The sequence below is a fragment of the Hyperolius riggenbachi genome, chromosome 10, assembly GCF_040937935.1.
Source record: "Hyperolius riggenbachi isolate aHypRig1 chromosome 10, aHypRig1.pri, whole genome shotgun sequence".
NCBI lineage: Eukaryota > Metazoa > Chordata > Amphibia > Anura > Hyperoliidae > Hyperolius > Hyperolius riggenbachi.
Window position 1 is genome coordinate 35,700,017 of NC_090655.1, and position 26,638 is coordinate 35,726,654.

At 45.7% G+C, this 26,638-nt stretch overlaps 2 protein-coding genes across 4 annotated transcripts in view; one reads left to right on the top strand and one right to left on the bottom strand.

Moving 5' to 3' along the window:
• STOX1 (storkhead box 1) overlaps nucleotides 1-26,638 on the bottom strand; it is a 176,088-nt gene that overhangs the window by 95,710 nt on the left and 53,740 nt on the right. The window lies entirely within an intron of this gene.
• The window catches only part of DDX21 (DExD-box helicase 21), a 45,706-nt gene continuing 43,851 nt past the window's right edge, over nucleotides 24,784-26,638 (top strand). Inside the window, exon 1 of the mRNA XM_068258580.1 lies at nucleotides 24,784-24,924. Coding sequence (XP_068114681.1) covers nucleotides 24,868-24,924 — 57 coding nt within the window. The 5' untranslated portion in view covers nucleotides 24,784-24,867. The remainder of the gene's footprint in view (nucleotides 24,925-26,638) is intronic.

Sequence of the window (26,638 nt, forward strand, 5' to 3'; positions counted from 1 at the left end):
TGGTAATCTAGCGGTCCCCCCTCCACTATACAGGGTCCCTGGATGTCTATTGGTCTGCAATCTCCCTGTACTGCAGTCACACAAGATATACAGCCTTCTGCTTCTGTACCAGCCCTACCTCTGGTTACCTTCGGGGTCACTGAATACCACCTCTGTTCGCTATTCACCAGCCTCACTGGCTCCAGAGTGACTCACAAAAAACTCAACACTCTGCTTGTGTGCCAACCCTTACTTCGGGTCACTCAACACTCTGCCAGGGGCCTAATGGCTCTGTCTGCCACTAAGTCGTCCAAGCTTCTCCTGGATCTCCAGTACTGGCATTCCACTCACTCCAGCACCTTAGTAGCTTCTCTGCAACATCAAACTTAGTAGCCCATCAGCTGTGCAGCCTCCTTGCTCCATACACAGCCCTTTCTTATGCAGTTGATGTAGGTGAGCCCTACATCTGCTGACGTCACCCCTGGACTTGAAGGAGTTGTGTGTAAGGCCCATCCTTCTCACAGATACACACCAATCCTGGATCCCAAACAAATCTGCACGGTACAGTTGCTAACTTGCACCAACCACAGTCATCATCCAGGATATTTTCCTACACACTTAGAACAGAAGTCAGGAGACATTTACAACACACAGGCCCACGAAATAAAAAATTGTCAGCAATATTTGGCATGATGTCAGCAAAGAAGACCACGCGTTCATAAACTGAGCGGAACCATTTATCGGCTCCAGTTTTTTAGGCTTGAGTGTTTCCTTGATTAAGGGGACCTTGTCTGGCACCAAACATTCTGTCAGTTTATTAAAACCTGCATATGGAGTAAAACATGTTTGACTCCAGTTTATGAGAGTCCGTCAAACAAATTTTGTAATCTAAATAATCTGATCTAGTCACTCTGATTTTTTTTTTGTTTTATTTTGACTTAGAGGAAGTTTGGTGTTTAGTGACAGGTCCTCTTCAAATTTGAATAAGTTTAAAAACTTAGTTTGGCAAGTTGATGTGAATGGAGAAAGGAGAACAATGAGTGACCAGATATTTGTAGGGCTCCTTATTGGGGCCAGGACATCCACAGACATTCAACTGTGACCGTTTTCAAATGGACATCTCAACTTCAACGTGTAGTAGGGACGGTCGATGAAATGTAAATATTTCCAATTGAAGCACATTTTCTGTAGATTTTATGCAAATGTATGCAGCTGCTCAACTTGATTGGTCCATTTACAAGCTGCATACATTTGCATAAAATTACAATAGCGTTTGCATCAACTTGGAACTATTTGCATCTCATTGACCATCCCTCAAAGAAGGTTTAACATGAAATGAGGTCCTAGGCAAGGTAGCAGGTTTGGCTCCCCCTGCTGGCTTTCTGGCTTCTTTGGTAAGATAAGACAGGGAACCGTGGTCAGTAAATGTATCAGCCAGGCCCCGGAACACTCACCTGGCCCTAGACATCTGCCTTAAATGCCTTGTGGATGATCCGGCTCTGCCATCTCTGACAGAGAACCTACAGCAGATATGAAGTTAGAGAAACCGAGAGCCCAATATAGTGTACTACCCTACACTGATCCCCCAGAGGATCTTCCAACTCTAGTTCACGCCTTCATCACATCACGGCTGGACTACTGCAATGCCCTTTATGCAGGCCTCCCCAAAAAGGACCTGCGTCGCCTGCAATTAGTGCAGAATGCTGCTGCCAGATTGCTAACAAACCAGCCTCGCCACTGTCACATTACACCGATCCTTCGCTCACTGCACTGGCTACCAGTAGAATGGAGAATACTCTTCAAGATTGGACTGCTGACATTCAAATCCCTGCACAATCTGGGCCCTGGATACATGAAGGACTTGCTGAAGCTGCACCACACCTCTCACAACCTCAGAGCAGCAAGTTCTATAAACTTGGTCACTCCCAGAGTGCACCTCAAAGAATCTGGAGATAGAGCCTTCTGTCATGCTGCCCCTACTCTTTGGAACTCCCTGCCACACCCAGTAAAGACAGCACCATCCCTGGAGCTATTCAAATCCAGACTGAAAAGCCACCTGTTTAGCCTGGCATTTCCGGACTTATAAAATTCTTCCTCTGTACCACGATGGTCGGAGCCATGCTTATGCGCTTTGAGTCCTATGGGAGAAAAGCGCTCTACAAATGTTATTTGTTGTTGTTGTAGTATGTTCAGCATACAGGTTACCACAAAGGCAACCACTGTATAGGCAGGTGAGGAGATTAGACCTGTCCTCACTCAGGATTAAGAAGTCGCTCTCTGTAGATCAGAAAAGGGGTAGATCACCCCTCCACCAGGGGTGGACACGGTACAGCAAAAGGAGAACAGAGGCGCCAGCAGGGTAAAAGTGGATAAAACCTTTAAAATTTGCTTGAAGGAAGCGGTGGACTTGCCTCCATAAAGCAGACACGAAAGACTGTCTGTATAATAGTAATCACATTTATTATATAGTACCCCAAAAATGCAACGCGTTTCGCAGGCCATGCCCGCTTCATCAGGCAATAAACATGGGGACAAACAGAATTTCAGCAGTAGCAGGAGTATGCCTTGTGGATGATCCGGCTCTGCCATCTCTGACAGAGAACCTACAGCAGGTATGGGCCAGAAGATGCAGGAAACATTAGAAAGTGTGCCAACCCCACAGGAGACCGAGAGCTGTTTTGGTATGTTCCAAGCTGCACTACAGCCTTGTGCCCCTAAAGTCCAGGATGAGTGGGAGCATATTGAGTGCCTGCAAATCACACAGAGGGCCCCATTTTAGCACCTGTGTGAACATGGCCTACCTGTATAAATAAAGGGATAAAAAAGGATTTCTAAAAGGTCAGCCCATGCAGTTCCATGTGACCTCTCCTGAGTGTCTATACAAGAGAAAATAACCCATAAATATATATTTCTTTTACGGCTACCGCTACTGTATCCATCTTCCTGTAATCCCTGCCCCCTCCCCAACATCCCAGCTGTGAGAAAAGAGATGGCTCAGAAATCAGCTGTCTCCTTTTGTCAAGTTAATTTACTGTCAGTAATTTACACTGCCAAGCCCTTGTAATCTGATGTTTGTTTAAGGCTTTACCACCAGATCTGCCTTTGCTCCAAAATGACACTAAAATAAGTGGTTGCTATAAAATCAAACTGCAGACAATACAGGAGTTTAGGGAGGGGGGGGGGGGGAGGGGGGGGGAGGGGGGGGTTCGGGCGGGAAAAGGGGGGAGGGTAGTTGTATTACTGTTTGGTTATTTTGTTACCAGCAAAGTAAGTTGAGCAAAATGAATTGCTCAAAAGAAATAAAATGCAGTGATACAAAATAAACCAAAACAAAAAATAAAATACAATGCTTAAAAAAATAACATTCTTAATAAAATGTCGGTATTCAAAGCATTATTGTTTGTTTATTTATTAAGCGCCAACATATTACGCAGCGCTGGACATTCGTTTAGGTTACAGACAATATTTAGGGGTGACATACAGCAATAAGACAATACAGGAATACGAGAAAAACCAGATCATGCTGCACAGTATGAGTACAAGGTAATGCTTAGTCACTGGAGGGGAGCATGGAGATTAGGCAAGTTGAGTTTACTCAGAACCATAGGATGGGTGTACAGTAATGGAGGTGTGTGAACAGGTAGGAGACATAAGGAGGAAGACCCTGCCCGAAGGCTTACAATCTAGTTGTATGGGTAATGCATTAAATTGGGTAATGAACTGTGCTCTGCGTGTCCCAGCTATTTCCTAATAGACGTATTAAAGAAAACCTGTAACAAAAAAAAGTTCCCCTGGGGGGTACTCACCTCGGGTGGGAGAAGGCTCCAGATCCTATCGAGGCTTCCCCCGTCGTCCTCGATCCCATGGCGGTCTCGCTGTGCCCCTCTTTACAGCAAGGATGTAAATATTTACCTTCCTCGCACCAGCGCAGGCTCAGTATCGGCTTTCCGCTCGGAGATAGGCAGAAATAGCCGATCGCTGTCGGCCGGCTCTACTTTGAAGGCGCTAGTCTCATGTGCCTGCGTAGTAGAGCGGACCCGACAGAGATCGGCTATTTCCGCCTATCTCCGTGCTGAGAGCCGCAACAGCGCCCCCGCTGGAGCCAGAGAAGGTAAATATATCAAGCCTTGTTAGGCTTGTCGAGCCAGGATTGCGGGATGATTCGGGGGACATATAACATATTACAAGACACAAGGGGTGAGAAAGCCCTGCTCTTGTATGTGCAGTCCCAATCCTACTTAGAACTAGGCGGTGTTCCTTTTTTTTTCCCTTTTTATCACTGTAGGAGTTGAATTTTACTTGCTGTTGAGCCACCTCATTTGTATAGATAAAAGCACTTTTTGAACACTTGCAATTGAAAAAAGTAGAAAGGGGCAACAGACAAGTTATTAGTAGGACTAATACACCATGTTGCATGTCAGGTTGGGTACACTTTAAGAATCCATGTCAAAATTAGAGTTTGTGTAGTTTGTGCAGTCAGATTATACCAAAATGTTCACTGATAACTAACTACATGTCATAAAACGTCTGTGTGGTTGACAAAAAAACACATCTGCATACAGGCAACAAATTAAAAAAAAAAAGTTCAATAGTTCAAGATTTGTCTGCATGGGAGCTGAATGAACATTGAAAAACTGTCCTCATATACCTGAGACAGTCAAAACTTTGATTTTTTTTTTAACCTTTAAAACACCAAGACATGCAAATCCAGGTAAATCCTATTTAGGATCAGGACTATGGATACAAGTGCTTATCTCATTGGTTTATTTTCACTTCAGATTTCCTTTTTTTTTTTTTTTTTATCAAATTCATGTGGAAATAACTATTCCTGAACCAGGGCTGTAATACTGCATATTTTCCTTTTGCTGGTGTATCTTGCTTTCTGCACACATTTCTGTGGAGTGTCAGCTAGACAGACAACATGTAATCCTGTAATGACAATTTGTCAGCCTTCCAGCCCACGCATCACATGTCATTCTCACACCTGATTTATTTTGTCTTCTAAAGTGGTAACAGTCTCTCGAATCCTTATGGAATATTCCTACCACCTTTGCTGCAGGCTGATTCACTAATCCCCCTCTTTACATCATACTGTGCAGGCCAATCCCAGGAGAATATTCTCCTTCACAGCCTGTACCCAAGCAATCACCCCACCCTATGCCACTCAGCATTATCCCCACCTCCTGTCTCTAATTATTTACAGGTGCACTTGTGAAGAGTGTAACCTAGGAGCAGAGACGTCACAATGAATGTCACTTTCTCTGCTAGGAACGATGTAAATGTATCCATACGAGGGGTCGTTATAGGAAGGTTTTAGACCTCAATGAATTAACCCTCCTGGCAGTCTATTAAAAACCGCCAGGGGGCAGCGCAGCCGTTTTTTTGATTTATTTTTTTTTAAATCATGTAGCGAGCCTAGGGCTCTCTACATGATAGCCGCTGTGCAGCGGCATCCCCCTACCCTCTTCGATCGCCTCCGGCGATCGGCGATCAGGAAATCCCGTTCAAAGACGGGGTGGGATGACGTCACCGACGTCATGGACGTCGTGACGTCTAAGGGAGTTCCGATCCGCCCCTCAGCGCTGCCTGGCGCTGGTAGGCCAGGCAGCGCAGGGTTCGGGGGGGGGGGGGGGCTCTGCGGCGATCGGTGTGCTCACGCAGCTAGCAAAGCGATCGCCGCTGGGAGACTGATAACGGAGATGAGCTCCGTCATTCAAGCGGGAATGCGCACGCATCGGGGGGAAAACACGCCCCCAGGACTTGATGCCAACTGGCGTTGTGCGGTCCTGGGGGAGCCGCCACGTTCACGGCAATCGGTGTGACAGAGTCGTAAAAAGGTTAAGTTTCTTCTTCAGGCATGATACAGAACTGTGTCAGAACCATACAACTTTAGTTATGTCTTTGGATTCTCTCTTATGGGGCCCATACACCTAACGATTTTCCTGTGATCACTGTGATCAAATCTGCTGTGAAATCATTGCGCAAACGCTGACAGAACGATCGATTTCCGTCCGAAATCAATCGTTCCCGTCGAATTCTGTCGATCCGTCCATGCGGAAGATCGAATCGATCGTTCTGTCAGCGTTTGCGCAACAATTTAACAGCAGATTCGATCACAGTGATCAAATCTGCTGTATATCGGCAGGAAAATCGTTACGTGTATGGGCCCAACTGAGACCCCCTGAGTAACAATTAAGTGACAAGACTATATACTCTGTAAAGTGCTGCAGAAGATGTCAGCGCTATATGAAACATACAGGAGCTCCCCTCCACCTCTGATAATATACAGGTATTGCACACTAGCTTGTAATGTTATCCTTTCATGAGGAAAATGCTAGTGAAACGCACACAGGATAAGCAAACATCAAAAACAAATGCATTATTTACCCTCTTACGTGTAATAAATGGACATTTATAATTTAGGTTGCTTTATTTGGTGCAGTAAAACAATGATCTGCACTCTCCCTTATTTATTTATGAAAATAACGCCTATTAAAACATTTATGGCAGCGCGAGAAAAGAACAATGCAGTGACAATGGGCGGACATGAAAACGATGCCGGGGGATCCACGCCTGACACTCAAGTTTACTTTTCACTTATTTCAGCTGTGACTGACATGGCCATACAGCAGCACAATGAGTAGGCAAGCAATTCGAATATAAGTCATAGCCAGACGGTAAACAGAAAAATGCACAAACAAGGGATTGAAAAAGATTTGCCTGTTTGAAAAAAAAAAAAACAAGTATAAAACTGAACTATAATGCTAGGAAAATTATTATTATTATTATTATTTAGTATTTATATAGCGCCAACACCTTCCGCAACGGTGTACAGAGACTATATACTGTACATATATATAATCTTGTCACTTACTGTCCCTTGAAGGAGCTCACAATCTAGTCCCTATCCTAGTCATATGTCTATGTATGTATTGTGTATGTATCGTAGTCTAGGGCCAATTTAGGGGGAAGTCAATTAACTTATCTGTATTTTGGATGTGGGAGGAAAACAGAGTGCCCGGAGGTAACCCACGCGGACACGGGGAGAACATACAAAGGCCCAGTGCACACCAAAATCCTCTAGCAGATCCGCAAAACGCTACAGGTTTTTGAAGCAGATTTCAGAGCGATTCTAGGCATGTTTAGAGACGTTTTCTAAACATGCCTAGCGTTTTTTGGAGCGTTTTTGTGTAGCAGATTTCATATATTGTTACAGTAAAGCTGTTACTGAACAGCTTCTGTAACAAAAACGCCTGGAAAACAGCTCTGATCTGGCATTTTTCAGAGTGGTTTTCCACTTTCCTATACCTTAACATTGAGGCAGAAACGCCTCAGAAATCTAAAAAATGCTGCAGCCCCCGAGTTTGCGTTTGTGGAAAAAACGAACCTCTCTGGTGTGCACCATCCCATTCACTTTCATTAGCCAAGCGGTTTTCCCCCTGCAAGCGTTTTAAAAAAACGCTCCAGAACCGCTCCGGTGTGCACCAGCCCAAACTCCTTGCAAATGTTGACCTGGCTGGGATTCAAACCAGGGACCCAGCGGTGCAAGGCGAGAGCGCTAACCAATACGCCGCCATGCAGGAAATGCTTTCATGCAGGGGGCATAAAATAGACTCTGCAAGGGATGCAGCCGCAGGGGGCCCCAGAAGCCGCAGGGGGCCGTGCGAGGGGAGAAGTTTCTTTTCGTTGTCCTGAGAGACAGACAACTAAGGGTGTGGAGAGAAAAAAACTTCAGCTCTCAGATTGTTGTAATGGCTGCATCTGCTCAGCCACTGATAAGGAATCACATAAAGTTTTGCAGACAAAGATTTGTAGACCATCCCTATTCAGGGTGCAGCAGGCTCTTGTGTAGAGCACCCCGCCCCATCCTCTCTACCCCTCCCCAAGTGCTCTGTACTGTAGTGATGCTGGAGAAGTCTGCAGAGCCAGTTTCCCCATCAGAGACTGACAGAGTGAGTGTAATATGCTGAGGCTGGAAGCACACTCGTCTGTCAGGGCTCGTTCCCACTATCGCGAATCTGCATGCGTCCAACGCATGCAGATCCGCACATGTAATGCAAGTGGATGGGCCTGTTTCCACTGTAGCGTTGTTGAGGTGCGTTTTTTTCAGCGTGAAAAAAACGCACAAAAGAGACAACGATTTTGCCTGCGTCGGGAATTCGTGCGAATCGCCGCTAATGTATTTAATAGTAAAAACGCATGCGTTTGTTACATGCGTTTTTACCCGCGATTTCGCGTGCGATTTCGCACCTTTTTCAATTTTATTTAGCCCTGGCAGTGTCATGGTTAATTTCGCATGGCACCCTGCCATGCGAAATCGCAGGCGAAATCGCGGGTAAAAACGCATGTGGAAACGCATCCGCATGCGTTTTTACAAGCGTCGGAATGCGGCCGAAATCGCGTCGCAACAGTGGAAACAAGCCCTCAGTTTTCTGTATGCGTTTTCTGCACACCCTGTGTCTGTATGTGTGAAAAAATGTAATTGATAGAGAAAATGTGTGCAGTGCTTCACTGCTGTCTGTTTTTATCTGCATGGGAAAAACACATTCAAGTGTGCACTAGCCAACTGACTAACATTGGTTCTCTGTTTTTCTGTGCAGAAAGCGAGGGGGGAGGGGCCCCATCCAAAAGTTTTGCAGAGGGACCCAGTGATTTCTAGTTATGCCCCAGCTTTCATGCAGTTATGATGGTAACTCCCAAGCTATAAAACATTTTAAAAGCAGAGCCATTTGCTTTCATCAGTCATTTAATATGGCTGCTTTAGGGTGAAGTGTAAATCTGCCATAATAAGGCCCGTTTTACACAAGCGCCCTTATTCAGTTCACTTTTTCTTAGAACGGTGCCATACATCTCGACTTGGCGGCCGCTCGACCTTCCAATTTGATAATTATTATGGAATCGGTTGAAAGTTGCTGCCGCCATGAGCATGCATGATCGACAATGCAACCAATTTCGCTGATTGTACATGCTGCAAGATATTGGGCCATCATGGTCGATCTGGTGCACAGGGTAATGGTGAACAATATCAGGACGAGTGATGAACGAGGAAGAACCCCAGGCACTGTCCTCCATACTGTAAATCCCCCCCCCCCCCCGGGACCTGGTGCAGTATAATTTACCTGTCCGCAGGGGCGTATTAATAGGGGGTGCAGAGGTTGCAAACGCATCAGGGCCCTTGGGCCAGAGGGGCCCCGAGGGGCCCTTGCTCAACTACAATATTAGCTCTCTATTGGTCCTGTGCTCATAATAAACACTTCTAAAGATACTTTGAATAGTGGTAATCCTTAACAAGCTGTTCCCCCATCCCCTTCCTGCACCTCTGACACTGTACTTGCCATTGGCAGGTTTTGGTGCTCCATATCAATTATTATGTATAGAGTGCTTGGGGGCACTTGCATCAGGGCCCACAGCTCCTTAGCTACGCCACTGCCTGTCCGTGTCCCCCGCTGGTTCCAGGCTCCGTCCGCAAACCGATACATGCGCCCCACGTGGTTGCCGGCATAACGTGGGTGCGTGTGTGACGCAAATTAACTACTTCTGTTGCAGCGTATCAAATTGTGTAAGTATGAAAGTCCCCATCGACTTTCACTGACTTAGCTGCCTCTTGCGGTAAAAATGCTGTAGTGTGAAAGGGCCTTTAAAGGAAACCCGACGTGAGAGGGATATGGAGGCTGCCATATTTATTTCCTTTTAAACAATACCAGTTGCCTGGAAGCCCTGCTAATCCTGTGTCTCTAATACTTTTAGCCATAGAACCTGAACAAGCATGCAGCAGATCAGGTACTCTGACTCAGCTGACTCAGGTTTTACTGGATTAGCCATATGCTTGTTCCAGAGTTTTGACTCAGACACTACTTATGCCAGAAGATCAGCAGGGCTGCCAGGCAACTGGCATTGTTTACAAGGAAATAAATATGGCAGCCTCCATATCCCTTTTCCCCTTAGGTTCCCTTTAACCACTCTGTGACCGCCTGTCCTAGGGGTGGAGATTAGCAGGGATCGCGCATGCATCCCCGCTTCGTAAACAGCCTGCCAGCCGCGATCGGAGCTCGCAGGCTGTTAATTTTAAAAAAAACGTTCGCAATTACTTGTACAGCGCTGTGATCTACTGCAGCACTGTATGGGGGACAGCTCTGTCACTGAGCTGTCCCCAGGAGAGGCTCACAATCTGATGCCTCTCATAGGCTGTCTGATGCGTATGAGAGGTGATCTCGCTCCTGGATTTCAAAGGGAGGGAGGGAAATAAAAAATTAAATAAAATTAAATTTAAAAAAATATTTTTAAATTAATAAAAAAAAAAAAATAACAACATCGCAGCAGAAATCAGATGCCACCACCAGAAAGCTCTGTTGGTGGCAAGAAAAGGAGGCAAGATTCGTTTGTGTGCTAAGTTGTATGACCATATCGAACTGTTAAAGCTGCAGTGCGCCGAATTGTAAAAAATGGCCTGGTCACTAGGGAGGTGTAAGCCTGTGGTTAAAGGAAACCTAAAGTTAAAAAAAAAATTGTCCATTTACTTACCTGGGGCTTCTTCCAGGCTACTGAACACTCCTGGCCATGTGAGCAGGATAGAGGACGCAGTGGCTGGCCATCTCGGCAGATACATGCAACTCTGCTTGAGATACAGAAGAGAGTGTTGTCCTACTGGGCCCATCTACAGAGCAGCAGGCCCGACTCGCCCCACTACAAAGCCATGCTGCACAATGAAGCCCAAGAAAAGCCATGTGCCCATGTGCCCTGAAAGAAGTTGTCAACTCTCTGGTCCCTCGAAACTCAGATCCACAAGTCCCATCAAGAGCCCAGATAAAGCACACCACAGCCAAGAGCAAAGAGGTCTATGTAGATAAATGGAGGAATGAAATAAAACAGTCACAAAAGCCAACCATATACCAGTCCCTACAGAGAGAATATAAAATAGCCCCATACCTGGAAAAGCTCCAAAACCCTCAAGAGAGGAAAATCCTGAGTGTCTACAGACTGAGTGCTCACAACCTCGAAAGAGTCTGGGAGACACAGACAGACATAAAAACCCAGGAAGGAGAGACTATGCAAACACTGTGAGCAGAAGACCCTCGAGGACGAAAATCACTTCCTGCTGCACTGCCCCAAGTATACTGCAACCAGGGAAACCTTCTTTAACCACTTTCGGATTTCCCAGACGCATAACTACGCCCCTATTGACTTAATGAGCGGATCAGGGGCGTTGATAAACGCCCCTGCCGCTATTGTGCTGTGCGGACACGATCGCGCGCGTACACGCGCGCGCTCCCGCGCGCCCCCACTCCTGCGCGCTCCCGCCCCGCGGGTGCGCGCCACCGTGCGTGCACATGCGCGTGCACCAGCTTCATTTATCTCTGGGTGGGATTGATGAATGGGAGTAATTACTCCCATCACCAATCAGATGCCTGTAACCATGAATGAGCACTGCTATAAGCCAATAGCAGTGCTCATTCATTTGTGAGGTTTACAAACAATGTTGCCAGCACTTAACCACTTAAGGACTGCAGTCATAAAACCCCTTAAGGACCAGAGCCTTTTTTTCCATTCAGACCACTGCAGCTTTCACGGTTTATTGCTCAGTCATACAACCTACCACCTAAATGAATTCTACCTCCTTTTCTTGTCACTAATACAGCTTTCTTTCGGTGCTATTTGATTGCTGCTGCGAGTTTTAGTTTTTATTATATTCATCAAAAAAGACATGAATTTTGTCAAAAAAATGACTTTTTTAACTTTCTGTGCTGACATTTTTCAAATAAAGTAAAATTTCCTATACATTTGAGCGCGAAAGTTATTCTGCTACATGTCTTTGATAAAAAAAAACCCATTCAGTGTATATTTATTGGATTGGGTAAAAGTTATAGCGTTTACAAACTATGGTGCCAAAAGTGAATTTTCCCATTTTCAAGCATCTCTGACTTTTCTGCGCACCTGTCAGGTTTCATGAGGGGCTAAAATTCCAGGATAGTACAAATCCCCCCCAAATGACCCCATTTTGGAAAGAAGACATCCCAAAGTATTCAGTGAGAGGCATGGTGAGTTCATAGAAGATTTTATTTTTTGTCACAAGTTAGCGGAAAATGACACTTTGTAACAAAAAAAAACAAAAAAAAAAAGTTTCCATTTCTTCTAACTTGCGACAAAAAAAAATGAAATCTGCCACGGACTCACTATGCTACTCTCTGAATACCTTGAAGTGTCTACTTTCCAAAATGGGGTCATTTGTGGGGTGTGTTCACTGTCCTGGCATTTTGGGGGGTGCCTAATTGTAAGCACCCCTGTAAAGCCTAAAGATGCTCATTGGACTTTGGGCCCCTTAGCGCAGTTAGGCTGCAAAAAAGTGCCACACATGTGGTATTGCCGTACTCAGGAGAAGTAGTATAATGTGTTTTGGGGTGTATTTTTACACATACCCATGCTGGGTGGGAGAAATATCTCCGTAAATGACAATTGTTTTCTTTTTTTAACACACAATTGTCAATTTATAGAGATATTTCTCCCACTCAGCATGGGTATGTGGAAAAATACACCCCAAAACACATTATACTACTTCTCCTGAGTACGGCGATACCACATGTGTGGCACTTTTTTGCACCCTAACTGCGCTAAGGGGCCCAAAGTCCAATGAGTACCTTTAGGATTTCACAGGTCATTTTGAGAAATTTCGTTTCAAGACTGCTCCTCACGGTTTAGGGCCCCTAAAATGCCAGGACAGTATAGGAATCCCACAAATTACCCCATTTTAGAAAGAAGACACCCCAAGGTATTCCATTAGGAGGATGGTGAGTTCATAGAAGATTTTTTTTTTTTGTCACAAGTTAGCGGAAATTGATTTTAATTGTTTTTTTTCACAAAGTGTCATTTTCTGCTAACTTGTGACAAAAATAAAATCTTCTATGAACTCACCATACTCCTAACGGAATACCTTGGGGTGTCTTCTTTCTAAAATGGGGTCATTTGTGGGGTTCCTATACTGCCCTGGCATTTTAGGGGCCCTAAACCGTGAGGAGTAGTCTTGAAACCAAATGTCGCAAAATGACCTGTGAAATCCTAAAGGTACTCATTGGACTTTGGGCCCCTTAGCGCACTTAGGGTGCAAGAAAGTGCCACACATGTGGTACCGCCGTACTCAGGAGAAGTAGTATAATGTGTTTTGGGGTGTATTTTTACACATACAGATGCTAGGTGGGAGAAATATCTCTGTAAATGACAATTATTTGATTTTTTTTACACACAATTGTCCATTTACAGAGAGATTTCTCCCACCCAGCATGGGTATGTATAAAAATACACCTCAAAACACATTATACTACTTCTTCTGAGTACGGCGATACCACATGTGTGACACTTTTTTGCAACCTAGGTGCGCTAAGGGGCCTAACGTCCTATTCACAGGTCATTTTGAGGCATTTGGATTCTAGACTACTCCTCACGGTTTAGGGCCCCTAAAATGCCAGGGCAGTATAGGAACCCCACAAGTGACCCCATTTTAGAATGAAGACACCCCAAGGTATTCCGTTAGGGGTATGGTGAGTTCATAGAAGATTTTTTTTTTGTCACAAGTTAGCGGAAAATGACACTTTGTGAAAAAAAAAACAATACATATCAATTTCCGCTAACTTGTGACAAAAAATAAAATCTTCTATGAACTCACCATACTCCTAACGGAATACCTTGGGGTGTCTTCTTTCTAGAATGGGGTCATTTGTGGGGTTCCAATACTGCCCTGGCATTTTAGGGGCCCTAAACCGTGAGTAGTCGTCTTGAACCCAAATGTCTCAAAATGACCTGTGAAATCCTAAAGGTACTCATTGGACTTTGGGCCGCTTAGCACAGTTAGGCTGCAAAAAAGTGTCACACATGTGGTATCGCCGTACTCAGAAGAAGTAGTATAATGTGTTTTGTGGTGTATTTTTACATATAACCATGCTGGGTGGGAGAAATATCTCTGTAAATGACACATTTTTGATTTTTTTTACACACAATTGTCCATTTACAGAGAGATTTCTCCCACCCAGCATGGGTATGTGTAAAAATACACCACAAAACACATTATACTACTTCTCCTGAGTATGGCGATACTACATGTGTGACACTTTTTTGCAGCCTAGGTGCGCTAAGGGGCCCAACGTCCTATCCACAGGTCATTTTGAGGCATTTGTTTTCTAGACTACTCCCCACGGTTTAGGGCCCCTAAAATGCCAGGGCAGTATAGGAACCCCACAAGTGACCCCATTTTAGAAAGACGACACCCCAAGGTATTCCGTTAGGGGTATGGTGAGTTCATAGAAGATTTTATTTTTTGTCACAAGTTAGTGAAAAATGACACTTTGTGAAAAAAACAATAAAAATCCAATTTCCGCTAACTTTTGACAAAAAATAAAATCTTCTATGAACTCATCATACACCTAACAGAATACCTTGGGGTGTCTTCTTTCTAAAATGGGGTCACTTGTGGGGTTCCTATACTGCCCTGGCATTTTACGGGCCCAAAACTGTGAGTAGTCTGGAAACCAAATTTCTCAAAATGACTGTTCAGGGGTATAAGCATCTGCAAATTTTGATGACAGGTGGTCTATGAGAGGGCAAATTTTGTGGAAACGGTCATAAGCAGGGTGGCCTCTTAGATGACAGGATGTATTGGGCCTGATCTGATGGATAGGAGTGCTAGGGGGGTGACAGGAGGTGATTGATGGGTGTCTCAGGGGGCGGTTAGAGGGGAAAATAGATGCAATCAATGCACTGGGGAGGTGATCGGAAGGGGGTCTGAGGGGGATCTGAGGGTTTGGCCGAGTGATCAGGAGCCCACACGGGGCAAATTAGGGCCTGATCTGATGGGTAGGTGTGCTAGGGGGTGACAGGAGGTGATTTATGGGTGTCTCAAGGTGTGATTAGAGGGGGGAAATAGATGCAAGCAATGCACTAGCGAGGTGATCAGGGCTGGGGTCTGAGGGCGTTCTGAGGTGTGGGCGGGTGATTGGGTGCCCGCAAGGGGCAGATTAGGGTCTAATCTGATGGGTAACAGTGACAGGTGGTGATAGGGGGTGATTGATGGGTAATTAGTGGGTGTTTAGAAGAGAGAATAGATGTAAACGATGGATTTGGGAGGTGATCTGATGTCGGATCTGCGGGCGATCTATTGGTGTGGGTGGGTGATCAGATTGCCCGCAAGGGGCAGGTTAGGGGCTGATTGATGGGTGGCAGTGACAGGGGGTGATTGATGGGTGGCAGTGACAGGGGGTGATTGACAGGTGATCAGTGGGTTATTACAGGGAAGAACGGATGTAAATAATGCACTGGCGAATCGATAAGGGGGGGGGTTGAGGGCAATCTGAGTGTGTGGGCGGGCGATTGGGTGCCCGCAAGGGTCTAATCTGATGGGTAACAGTGACAGGTGGTGATAGGGGGTGATTGATGGGTAATTAGTGGGTGTTTAGAGGAGAGAATAGATGTAAACGATGGATTTGGGAGGTGATCTGATGTCGGATCTGCGGGCGATCTATTGGTGTGGGTGGGTGATCAGATTGCCCGCAAGGGGCAGGTTAGGGGCTGATTGATGGGTGGCAGTGACAGGGGGTGATTGATGGGTGGCAGTGACAGGGGGTGATTGACAGGTGATCAGTGGGTTATTACAGGGAAGAACGGATGTAAATAATGCACTGGCGAATCGATAAGGGGGGGGGGGGTTGAGGGCAATCTGAGTGTGTGGGCGGGCGATTGGGTGCCCGCAAGGGTCTAATCTGATGGGTAACAGTGACAGGTGGTGATAGGGGGTGATTGATGGGTGATTGATGGGTAATTAGTGGGTGTTTAGAGGAGAGAATAGATGTAAACGATGGATTTGGGAGGTGATCTGATGTCGGATCTGCGGGCGATCTATTGGTGTGGGTGGGTGATCAGATTGCCCGCAAGGGGCAGGTTAGGGGCTGATTGATGGGTGGCAGTGACAGGGCGTGATTGACAGGTGATCAGTGGGTTATTACAGGGAAGAACGGATGTAAATAATGCACTGGCGAATCGATAAGGGGGGGGGGGGGGGGGGGTTGAGGGCAATCTAAGTGTGTGGGCGGGCGATTGGGTGCCCGCAAGGGTCTAATCTGATGGGTAACAGTGACAGGTGGTGATAGGGGGTGATTGATGGGTGATTGATGGGTAATTAGTGGGTGTTTAGAGGAGAGAATAGATGTAAACGATGGATTTGGGAGGTGATCTGATGTCGGATCTGCGGGCGATCTATTGGTGTGGGTGGGTGGTCAGATTGCCCGCAAGGGGCAGGTTAGGGGCTGATTGATGGGTGGCAGTGACAGGGGGTGATTGACGGGTGATTGACAGGTGATTGACAGGTGATTGGCAGGTGATTGACAGTTGATCAGGGGGGATAGATGCATACAGTACGCAGGGGGGGGGAGGGTCTGGGGGGGGTCTGGGGAGAATCTGAGGGGTGGGGGGTGATCAGGAGGGAGCAGGGGGCAGTTTAGGGACTAAAAAAAAAAATAGCGTTGACAGATAGTGACAGGGAGTGATTGATGGGTGATTAGGGGGGTGATTGTGTGCAAATGGTGGTCTGGGGGGTGGGCAGGGGGGGGTCTGAGGGGTACTGTGGGCGATCAGGGGGCAGGGGGGGGCAGATCAGTGTGTTTGGGTGCAGACTAGGGTGGCTGCAGCCTGCCCTGGTGGTCCCTCGGACACTGGGACCACCAGGGCAGGAGGCAGCCTGTATAATACACTTTGTATACATTACAAAGTGTATTATACACTTTGTAGCGGCGATCGCGGGGTTAACAACCCGCCGGCGCTTCCGATTGGCCGGCGGGTTGACGTCGCGGGTGGGCGGAGCCTATTGCCGGTGGATGCGCGCGCATCCCAGCGCGCGATCCCCGGCCAGAGAGTGCCCCAGGACCTGACGCCAATCTGCGTTACGTGGTCCTGGGGCTGCCACTTTGCCGCCGCCAATATGAAGTAGGCGGTCGGCAAGTGGTTAAGAAGATACAGTTACCTTGTAATCACTCCTGAGAGGATTACAAGGTAACTGGATCTTCTTTTCTTGTATTCTGACTGCCACCTAGAGGATTTTATAAATATACCAGGACTTATAAATAAATATACCAGGACTATATACCCCTGATTAACCCTGATCAACCCTGATCTAATCCTAGCCTCCCTTGCTTTTTTTTTATGGTTGGAAATATAGAAATAGTGTATCTTTTCATTTTTTTCTCTTTTTTCTTTTTAAAATGCATAGAGAATAACATTATTACTAAAATAAAATATCACCCTTGAAAAGCCTAATTTGTGGCGAAAAAAACAACCTATAGATCATTCACATGTGATGAGTAGCAATAAAGTTATCAGTGAATGAATGGGAGGAGCGCTGAAATGTAAAAGTTGTTTTGGTTTTAAGGGAAGAAAACCTGTGATCCTGAAGTGGTTAAGAAACTGATGGAACTATTTCCAGACTTTCACACATTAGAGGATCAGAGAACACACTGCATTCTACTAGGAGAAGAGAAATCCACAGTGACAATCGCTGCACACTATGTCACCGCATGCCACAGACTGAGAGGAGCATAAATGAACTGTAAACTTCCCCCCCCCCAAATGTCCACAAACTGCTAACTCACTGCACCCCCACCCCATCCCATGTCCCTCATTCCCCCTGCTTTGGCAATGCCTGTATTGAAGCTTGGTCATGCCAATAAAGCTATTTTTGATTTGATTTGATTTGATGAAGAGGGATAGCGGAGGAACAGCTGAGCGGGGGATGACTGGAAGGCTGTAAGAAGCCCCAGGTAAGAAAATGAGCAACTTTTTTTAACGTAAGGTTCACTTTAAGCTTTCAGGGACAACAAATGGATACTGTGCATATTCAGCAGTGATGTATTGTGGAACACCTCATATGATCTCTCCAACTTAAATAATCGCAAATACCTTCTGTTTTAAGAAGGCAAATTTGTGCTTTGCATAGCGTTTTTAGTAAGAGGGCTTTTTGGTGCTTTACACACTCCTAGAAATTCTGGTTCACCTGCTGGGCAATCTGTAACAATTAAGAAACGTTTAGTCTGGAGTTCCATGTAGAGTTCATCCATACTTGAGAACAATTATTTATATTATCTAATAAGAAAACTGGCAGCTTCCCCAGAGTGCTAAGGCTAAACCAGCCATCAATAACCTGACAGTACAGAAAAACTTGTAATATCTGCTGTAAAATACTTCCATGGAATACTCTCATCAGTTCCCATTACACAATTAGCCTGGAGGGCAATTCTACAGCATGAGCAATTGTTCTTGTGTTATTCTTACTTGGTTTTGTTTTGTGTGAGCACATGTGATCCATCCTTTACTGCTCACTTTTCCAAATGTTTGGTGTCAACTGTCAAGTGGTTGAAAACCACATGAAGTACAGCGCCTGCAGGCTTCCCGATCACTAGCACTGCAAGGTGATTGATCTTGTTTATTAGGTAATGACAGCAATACTATCTTCCTGCCAAAACATCCCTTGGGGTATCCTGTGCTCTCTGTGACTAATGGGCTTTTGTGAAAGCAGCCCTGAAGCAAACTTTTCTCTAGCTGATCTCATCTCTGCCGTGTCCTACATGTCTGCATAACACTGTTTTACAAAAACGTAAAGTATAGCTGGCCATGCATCTAGCAGCTTGGCAGCCAATCGCCCATCCAATTCCATAATTATTATGAAAATCAGTGCCGCCACAAGCATGCCCGATTGACAATCCGACTGATTTCAAGGCCGAAATTGGTAAAATATATCGATCGGCCATGCTGGGAAATCTTGGGTCGACGTGGTCAATCGGTGTTCTTGGTAATGGTGTGTGATAATCGCGTACAAAGAATCCGATGAAATGCCGCTGTCCCTCCAAAATGTTTCTTGTTCCTAAAGGGTTAATTCAGCAAATATTTTTTAGCACCACTATCACCTGTTTTTTGTTTTTGTTTTCTAAAAAAGCATTTTGCTGCTTTTATCTTATCTCTTAGGGCCCGTTTCCACTCTCGCGGAAACGGCCGCGAATCCGCAGAGTTTCCCCGCAGGCAAATCGCGCGGGGAAACTCTGCCATAGAGGATAACGGCGCCGCCGGCCGAATCGCTTGCAGTAGCGATTCGGCCGGAAACCCCCACAGAATTCGCGGCGGAGGCTGCGATTCCCATAGCCGTGCATGGCACGGCTGATGGGAATCGCCTGCGATCCCGCCCACCCGCACAGTGCCGGCGTGCGTCTACGAGACGCACGCCGCACTAGTGGAAACGAGCCCTAAAACTAAAATGAAGCAAAACTTTGTGTTAATCCAGCACCTAATTATTATTATAATTATTTATTAGATACATGAGAGGTTCAAAACTCTGTGCAATCAGGACATCCAGCAATACAAATACAGACATAATGGCCTCAATTCACTAAGATCATGCTGGAGATAATAAGGCAAGAGAAAACTTACCTCCACACAGTGAGAGAGTTATCTTCTCTCTTCATTCCTTAAATTACCTCCTCTGTAGTTACATTTCCTCCTCTTTAGGTAAATTACCTCCTGTGTAGTTATTTTCACATGCAGTTAATGAACAGCCTGTCTAGAATTCTGGAGTTATTTTAAGGATTGAAGAGTTAACTTAAAGACAGAAGAGTTAACTTTAGGTTTGCCTGAGGTCAAATGTTTCCTGAATACTACATGCCTCATCACCATGGTGATAACTATAGAAACGCTTTTAAAGACAGGAGATAAGCTTAGTGAATTGAGGCCAATGTTGATGAGTGGTTTCCATCACCAGTACTGGTACATATTCATATGATAAATTACATCACAATAAGAAACACTAGGAGGCGGTCCCTGCCCTTATGAGTTTATAATCTAGAGCAGGGATGTCAATCTTAAATACAAAATGGGCCAAAATATAACACTGGGACCTAGTCGCGGGCCAACCTCAATGTCTACTGTGCAGCTTATAAAGTTCCCTGGTGTCTAGTGGTCCTCCTCCTATACAGTTGCTTGGTGTCTAGTGGCCCCCACCCTCCCCTATACCGTTCCCTAGTGTTTAGTGCTTTCCCCTACCTCCCCCAAATGGCTTCCCTGGTGTTCTAGGGCTTCACCTCCAATATAGCTTCCCTGGTGGTCTAGAGTGGGCCAAACATAATGCAACATGGGGAAACCACTTGAGGGCCAAATTTGGCCCACGGGCAGGAGTTTGGCATGTATGATCTCTAGAGGGTATTGGGTTGGACACATTAGTGAAGGAGACAAAGGGGTTAGCAGATGAGGCAGTAAACCTTCAATGCTAGCTATAGCAAATTATAGGCATGCCTGAACAGGTGGGTTTTGAGAAAACGTTTGAAGTTTTCCAAGCTCAGAGCAGGACTGTCTGTGGGAGAGCTTTCCAAAGGAGAGGGGATGCTGATGAGAAGTCCTGGATGCGGGAGTGAGAGGAGGTGACTAAGCTAGAGGACAAGAGAGTCTCCTGGGAGGAGTGAAGGTTCTGGGTGGGATGGTATCTGGAGATTAGTGAGGAAATGTAAGGAGGTGAAAACGTATGAAGAGCTCTGTATGATAGGATGAGTCGTTTGAACTGGATCCCCCCAGCCCTCCCCTTAACCATAAATGGATCCACAATAACCCAGGTAGAGTCGTTCAAGTTCCTTGGGTCTACGATCTCAAACAACCTAAAATGGGACAACAACACTGTCATCAAGAAAGCGCAACAGAGGATGTACCATCTAGGGCAGCTGAGAAAGTTTGGCCTTTCCCAAAAATTAATGGTGCAGTTCTACATACTGCAATCATCGAATCCACCATAACATCATCTATGACTGTATGGTTCGGCTCCTGCTCAACATTAGAAAAGGGGAGGCTGCAGCGCATCATCCGAAGAGTGGAAAGGATAACTGGCTGCTGCTTTCTTCTCTGCTGGACCTTTACTCTAGCAGGTGCAGAAAGGGAGTAACCAGCATTGCCTCTTATCCCTCTCACCCTGCTCTCTCCATCTTCCAGCTCTTGCCTTCAAGAGTAAGATTCCGGTCAATCACAACTAAAACTTCTAGACACAGGAACCGCTTTTTCCCTCAGGCGGTACCCATGCTTAATGCAGAACCTCCGCTAGATCTCCTAAAGAGCACTAGAAAGCATGCAGCACTGCAAATGAACACTTTTCACCTTGCTTACTGCCACTATACTTACAAACTGTCCTTGACTTGTAATATATATACTGTCTGTCCTTGTATTGTTTTTGTTTGTGTCTGATAAACAACTGCCAAGTCAAATTCCTTATAAGTGCAAACTTACTTGGCTAAAATAAATTGATTCTGTTCTGATAACAGGTAGCCAATGGAGAGATTGGCAGTGAGGGGCTGCATCAGATGAGCAGGAGGAGAGGTGGATGATGTGGGCAGCAGAGTTCAGTAGGGACTGGAGAGGTGCCAGTCTGGTTTTTGGTAGACCGCAGAAAAAGTTGTTACAGTAGTCAAGGGGATGTGATTAGAGCATGTACATGCATTTTAGTAGCCTCCTGTGGAAGGAAAGAATGAATTCTGGAAATGTTTTGATATGGAAGTAGCAGGAGGTAGTTAATGTGTTAATATGCTGTACAAATGTGCAGAGTCCAGAGTTACCCCCGGTTAGCTTTATGGGTTGAGGTTATTAGGGTATTTTCTACATTGATAGTCAGTATTGGTGGGGGAGCAGATAGAGAAGCTGGAAATATCACAATCTGTTTTGTTCAGGTTAAGTTCAAGGAAATAGTATGACATGAATGTAGAAGGGACAGCAGATAGACAGTCTGGGACTCAAGATAATAGTGTAGAGAGGTCAGAGGCAGAGAAATAGATTTAGGTGTAATCAGCATGGAGATGATATTGAAAACCAAAAGAGAATATTAATTGTCACAGGCCATCAGTGTAAATGGAGAAAAGGTCCAAGGATGGAGCCTTGTGGTACACCAACACGTAGAAGAGTTAGTATTGGAGTAGGAGAGGGTAAAGGAATGTCCAGACAGGTAGGAGTGAATCCAGTAATGTGCTAGGCCATTGATTTCCAGTTGATGAGAGGGTCTGGAGAAGCAGAGAATAATTTACAGCATCAAAGGCAGAGGAAAGGTCAAGCATTATTAGTAAAGAATTGGGCCTTTGGATTTTGTAATGAGGTGTGTGTGTGTGTTTGTGTGTGTGTTGTGCCATCACTCGAAAAAGCCTTGACTGATTTCAAAGAAACTTGGTATACAGATCCCTAACTACCTGGTAAGTTATGTTCTGATGGTCATACGTCCCCCCTGCACAATCAGCCAATCAGATTTCACCCATTCACGTCAATGAAAAAAATGTAAAAGGCTGCTATTCTCACAGAAATAAAGCCAGAGTCCCCAAACTTGGTACAGTTGGTCACTTGGTGACCGAAGTGAAAAATTCAGGGAACGTGGGCAGAGCATAAAAGAGTGGAAAAATGTAGACTGCAGTCATTCTTACATCGTTAATGGCAAAGGCTTCAAACCTGTTACAGTTGGTCATTGGGTGACTGGGGTTCAAATTCACTAAAGGGGGCAGAGCCACAAACAGCCAATCAGATTTGTTTGCTGGATAAACTGCATCAATTCACACATTTTTAATACCAGGAACTAATATTCAGTAAAGTGGGTGGGGCCTAAAACAGCCAATCAAAATTCACTCATTGATTTTCAAGGGGAATAGTTAAATTGTTGCCATTCTTACACTGATAGTAGCAGATGCCTCAAACCTGGTACAGTCGGTCACTGGCCGACTGGGGTTCAAATTTAGAAAAGGGGCGGATGAACAAACAGCCAATTAGATTTCTGATAAGGGAAAATTTAAATTATTCATACAGAGGAACCAGAAAGGTCACAAACTTGGTCATTGAGTGTCTGTGTGTTAAAGGGAACCTGAGGTGAAGGGATATGGAGGCTGCCATACGTATTTACTTGAAAACAATGCCAATGTTGATCTTCTGGTATAAGTAGTGTCTGAGTAGCGGCTGTCCAGCCTGCACATAAAGGTCACGTGACCAGGACCTTTGTGCGCAGGCACAGTACTTCTGCGCAGAACGCTCCAGGATACGTGAGTTTGCTTGCAAGCAGCACGCTTGCGCAAGCTCAGAGGCCGACGACCTCGCCAGGTTGGCGGCTGCTACAGAGGGGACCGCGGGAGACCAGCCTGAAGCGGAGCTGCAACGAGGGACACGTAGCTGGACGAAGCTCCAGGTAAGTAGATCTAATTTTTGTTACATTGCCTGATGTTACCTTTAAACATTACCAGTTGCCTGGCTATCCTGCTGATCATCTTAAAACTTTTAGCCATAGTCCCTGAACAGCAATTCAGGTTCTGACATTATTGTCAGATCTGACAAGATTGGCTGCAAGCCTTTTTTCTGGTGTGATTCAGACAATACAGCAGCCGAAGAGATCAACAGGGCTGCCAGGCAACTGGTATCGTTTAAAAGGAAATATATATGGCAGCCTCCATATTCTTCTCACTACAAAGTAGCAGGTAGAAACAGACATTAATAAAAACACACCGCAAGAGATTAAAGAGAACCTGAACTGACAATTAAAAGTCAAAATAAACGTAAACATGTCATACTTACCTCCCGTGTAGTCTACTCAGGAATCTCTTTTTCCCCTCCTGCATCCTATTTGTCAACTGTGATCAATGGAATTCTCTGTCCTCCATTTTGAAAATGGACATTACCCCATAACTGCTTCCTGGTCAGCACATTGTTAAACTGTAATATCGCCCACTTGAGCCATGCAGAAACATGCACATTACCTTGCACATTCAGTTGTAACTGACAGCAGCTTATATATAACTGACAGCAACTGGTATATTTCAGTTCTGACAAGTAATAACTGGAAGGGATCACTGTAAAAAGAAAATGGTGAGCTTCTGAGGGGAACTGACTGTGAGGTAAGTATGTAATATTCATCTGCAGCTACAACATGTGCTTATTTTAAATAATTCTACTCAGTTCAGGTTCCCTTTAAAGAAAATCTGTAATGAAAAACACTCCCCTGGGGGTACTCACCTTGGGTGGGGGAAGCCTCCGGATCCTATTGAGGCTTCCCCCGTCCTCCTCGGTCCCACGGCAGCCGAGAAAATCCTCCCGGAGCGGCGGCGATGTAAATATTTACCTTTCCAGCGCAGGCGCAGTATCTGCTCTTCCCACGGAGATAGGCGAAAATAGCCGATCTCCGTCGGGCCGCTCTACTGCGCAGGCGCAAGTCTCCTGCGCCTGCGCAGTAGAGCGGACCCGACGGAGATCGGATATTTTCGCCTATCTCCGTCAGAAGAGCTGCAACAGCGCCCCCCGCTGGAGCCTGGAAAGGTAAATTTTATTGAACAGGCTGTCAGATTTGTCGCCTGTGCGTTCCAGGGGCTGCAGCGAGACCACCGTGGGACACAGGAGGACGGGGAAAGCCTCTATGGGGTCCAGAGGCTTCCCCCTACTGAGGTGAGTACCCCCAAGGGGAACTTTTTTTCAGTACAGGTTTTCTGTAAGCTCAGTACTGACCTACAATTTGGGTCACCAAAAATGTCCATTCTACATAGTTTTAAGTACCCTTGTACAGGCTATGTTCTCGCTTAGGCACCATGCATGCAGAGCAGTAACAAATACTGAGGGCCACTTCCAGTCACATGAAGACGTGAACAGAACAGGTCGCAGCGGGGCTCTGGCGACACCTGCAGGCAGCAGCAAGAATCACACAGCATTCCCTATGCAGTAGCCAGCGACAGCAGCACGTTGTGTCGCGGCCATTGTACGTCAGGGAGAGAGGAGTCTCGGCGGACTGACGCCCCATCCTCCTTCCTTTTCACGCTTCCGGTCGTAGCGTGGCCAGCTGTGTTTTCCCCTCTCTCGGTGCGGGACTTTTCCACCGGAACATTCATGCCCGCCATTGTCATCAGCAGCACGGATATGGAGAGCGGAGTCGGCAAGAAGAAGGTGAGAGGCGGAGGGAGGAGCCGGGAGCGGCCGCGTGCTGATATGCTGCCCGGGGCCTGCTGAGCACAGCTGTATGTACAGCGCTGTGTATACACGTGACTCCAACAGCAGCAGCACACAAGGGCCACAGTGCTCAATACCGGGCCAGTATAGGACAGGTGCTGGCTGACACTCATAGGCACACTCAGCAATGGGCACACTGATGTCATATGCATGTTTCCCCTCAATAGCAGCAATGATCCAGACTGATGTGTTTACACAAGTGTTTTTGCTCTATACAAACAAAGATATCTAGGCTGGGGACTTTTTGTATCCTTGTACTGCAGCAGTATATTATTTTTTTCAAATTATTTATATAGCGCCAACATATCCCGCAGCGCTTTACAAAGCGACACATCCCGACTGGACTACTGCAATGTTCTCTACACTGGCCTTCCAAAAAAGGACTTGTACCGCCTACAGCTGATACAGAACACTGCTGCCAGACTGCTAACCAACCAACCCCGTCACTGCCACATAACGCCAGTCCTGCACTCTCTTCACTGGCTACCTATAGAATGGAGGGTCCTATTCAAGATCGGCCTACTGACATTTAAATCCCTGAATAATCTAGGCCCTGGATACATGAAAGATATGTTGCAGCTGCGTAGCAATCCCTGCATTCTCAGATCAACAGGTTCTAATAATCTAGTTATACCCAGAGTCCATTTGGAAACTTTTGGTCCCAGAGCCTTCTGTCATGCTGCCCCTATGTTTTGGAACTCCTTACCTCAACAGATCAGGACAGCTCCATCCCTGGACGTGTTTAAAGCGGAATATAACCCTGCATTTCAACTTTGCTCTAAAACATTATTTACAGTATATTATATGCAACCAGCATTTTTTTTTTTTTACTAGACCAGCATTGGAAGGGTTACACAGGGCTTTAAAGTTCCTTTAGATTTTTGCAGACGCATCCGAAGCTGAAATAGATACATTTTGTTTACATAATGTATCTAAGTGTTGAATGTGACTCATCTCTCTCACTGAGAAGGAGCTTGGAGGACAGCCAAAGAGTGTGTAACTGTTTATCAATAGATACATGTAACTAAATAGAATGTAGCAATCTGAACTTCTGCATATCTCTCCAGGACCTTTAGACCTCTGTGTTTAACCCTTCCAATGCTGGTCTAGTAAAAAAAATGCTTTTTGCATATAATATGCTGTAAATAATATTTTAGAGCAAAGTTGAAATGGTGACCACCCGGCTAGATTTGGTGACCACCCGGCTGTCATCGGCTCAGCTCCTCACCTCCTCCTATGCTGTAAGCAGTTGCCCTGCATTTTCATCTCGCCCCACTCGGCTACTTTTTCATGCCACCCGGCTACTATTTCATGCCACCCAGCTGGAAACAAATTGTGGGGAGAACACTGATGGGGGAAGCCTCAATAGGATCCGGAGGCTTCCCCCACCCGAGGTGAGTACCCCCCAGGGGAGTTTTTTTCATTACAGATTTTCTTTAAAGTGTGCCGCATTCCTAAATTGCTCTAAGTAGATATGGCAGCTATCAGATGTGTTCTTTTCATAAACTCCTGCGCTGCTCTCCATAATGTGTAGCAGTCTGAAACCTTTTCTAGTATAGACTAAGGCCTCGCTCACATTGCATGCGTTGCCGTCCGTATTTCGGCAATGCGTGCGAGAAGCAGACACGTACGAACATCAGAAGTGCATAGA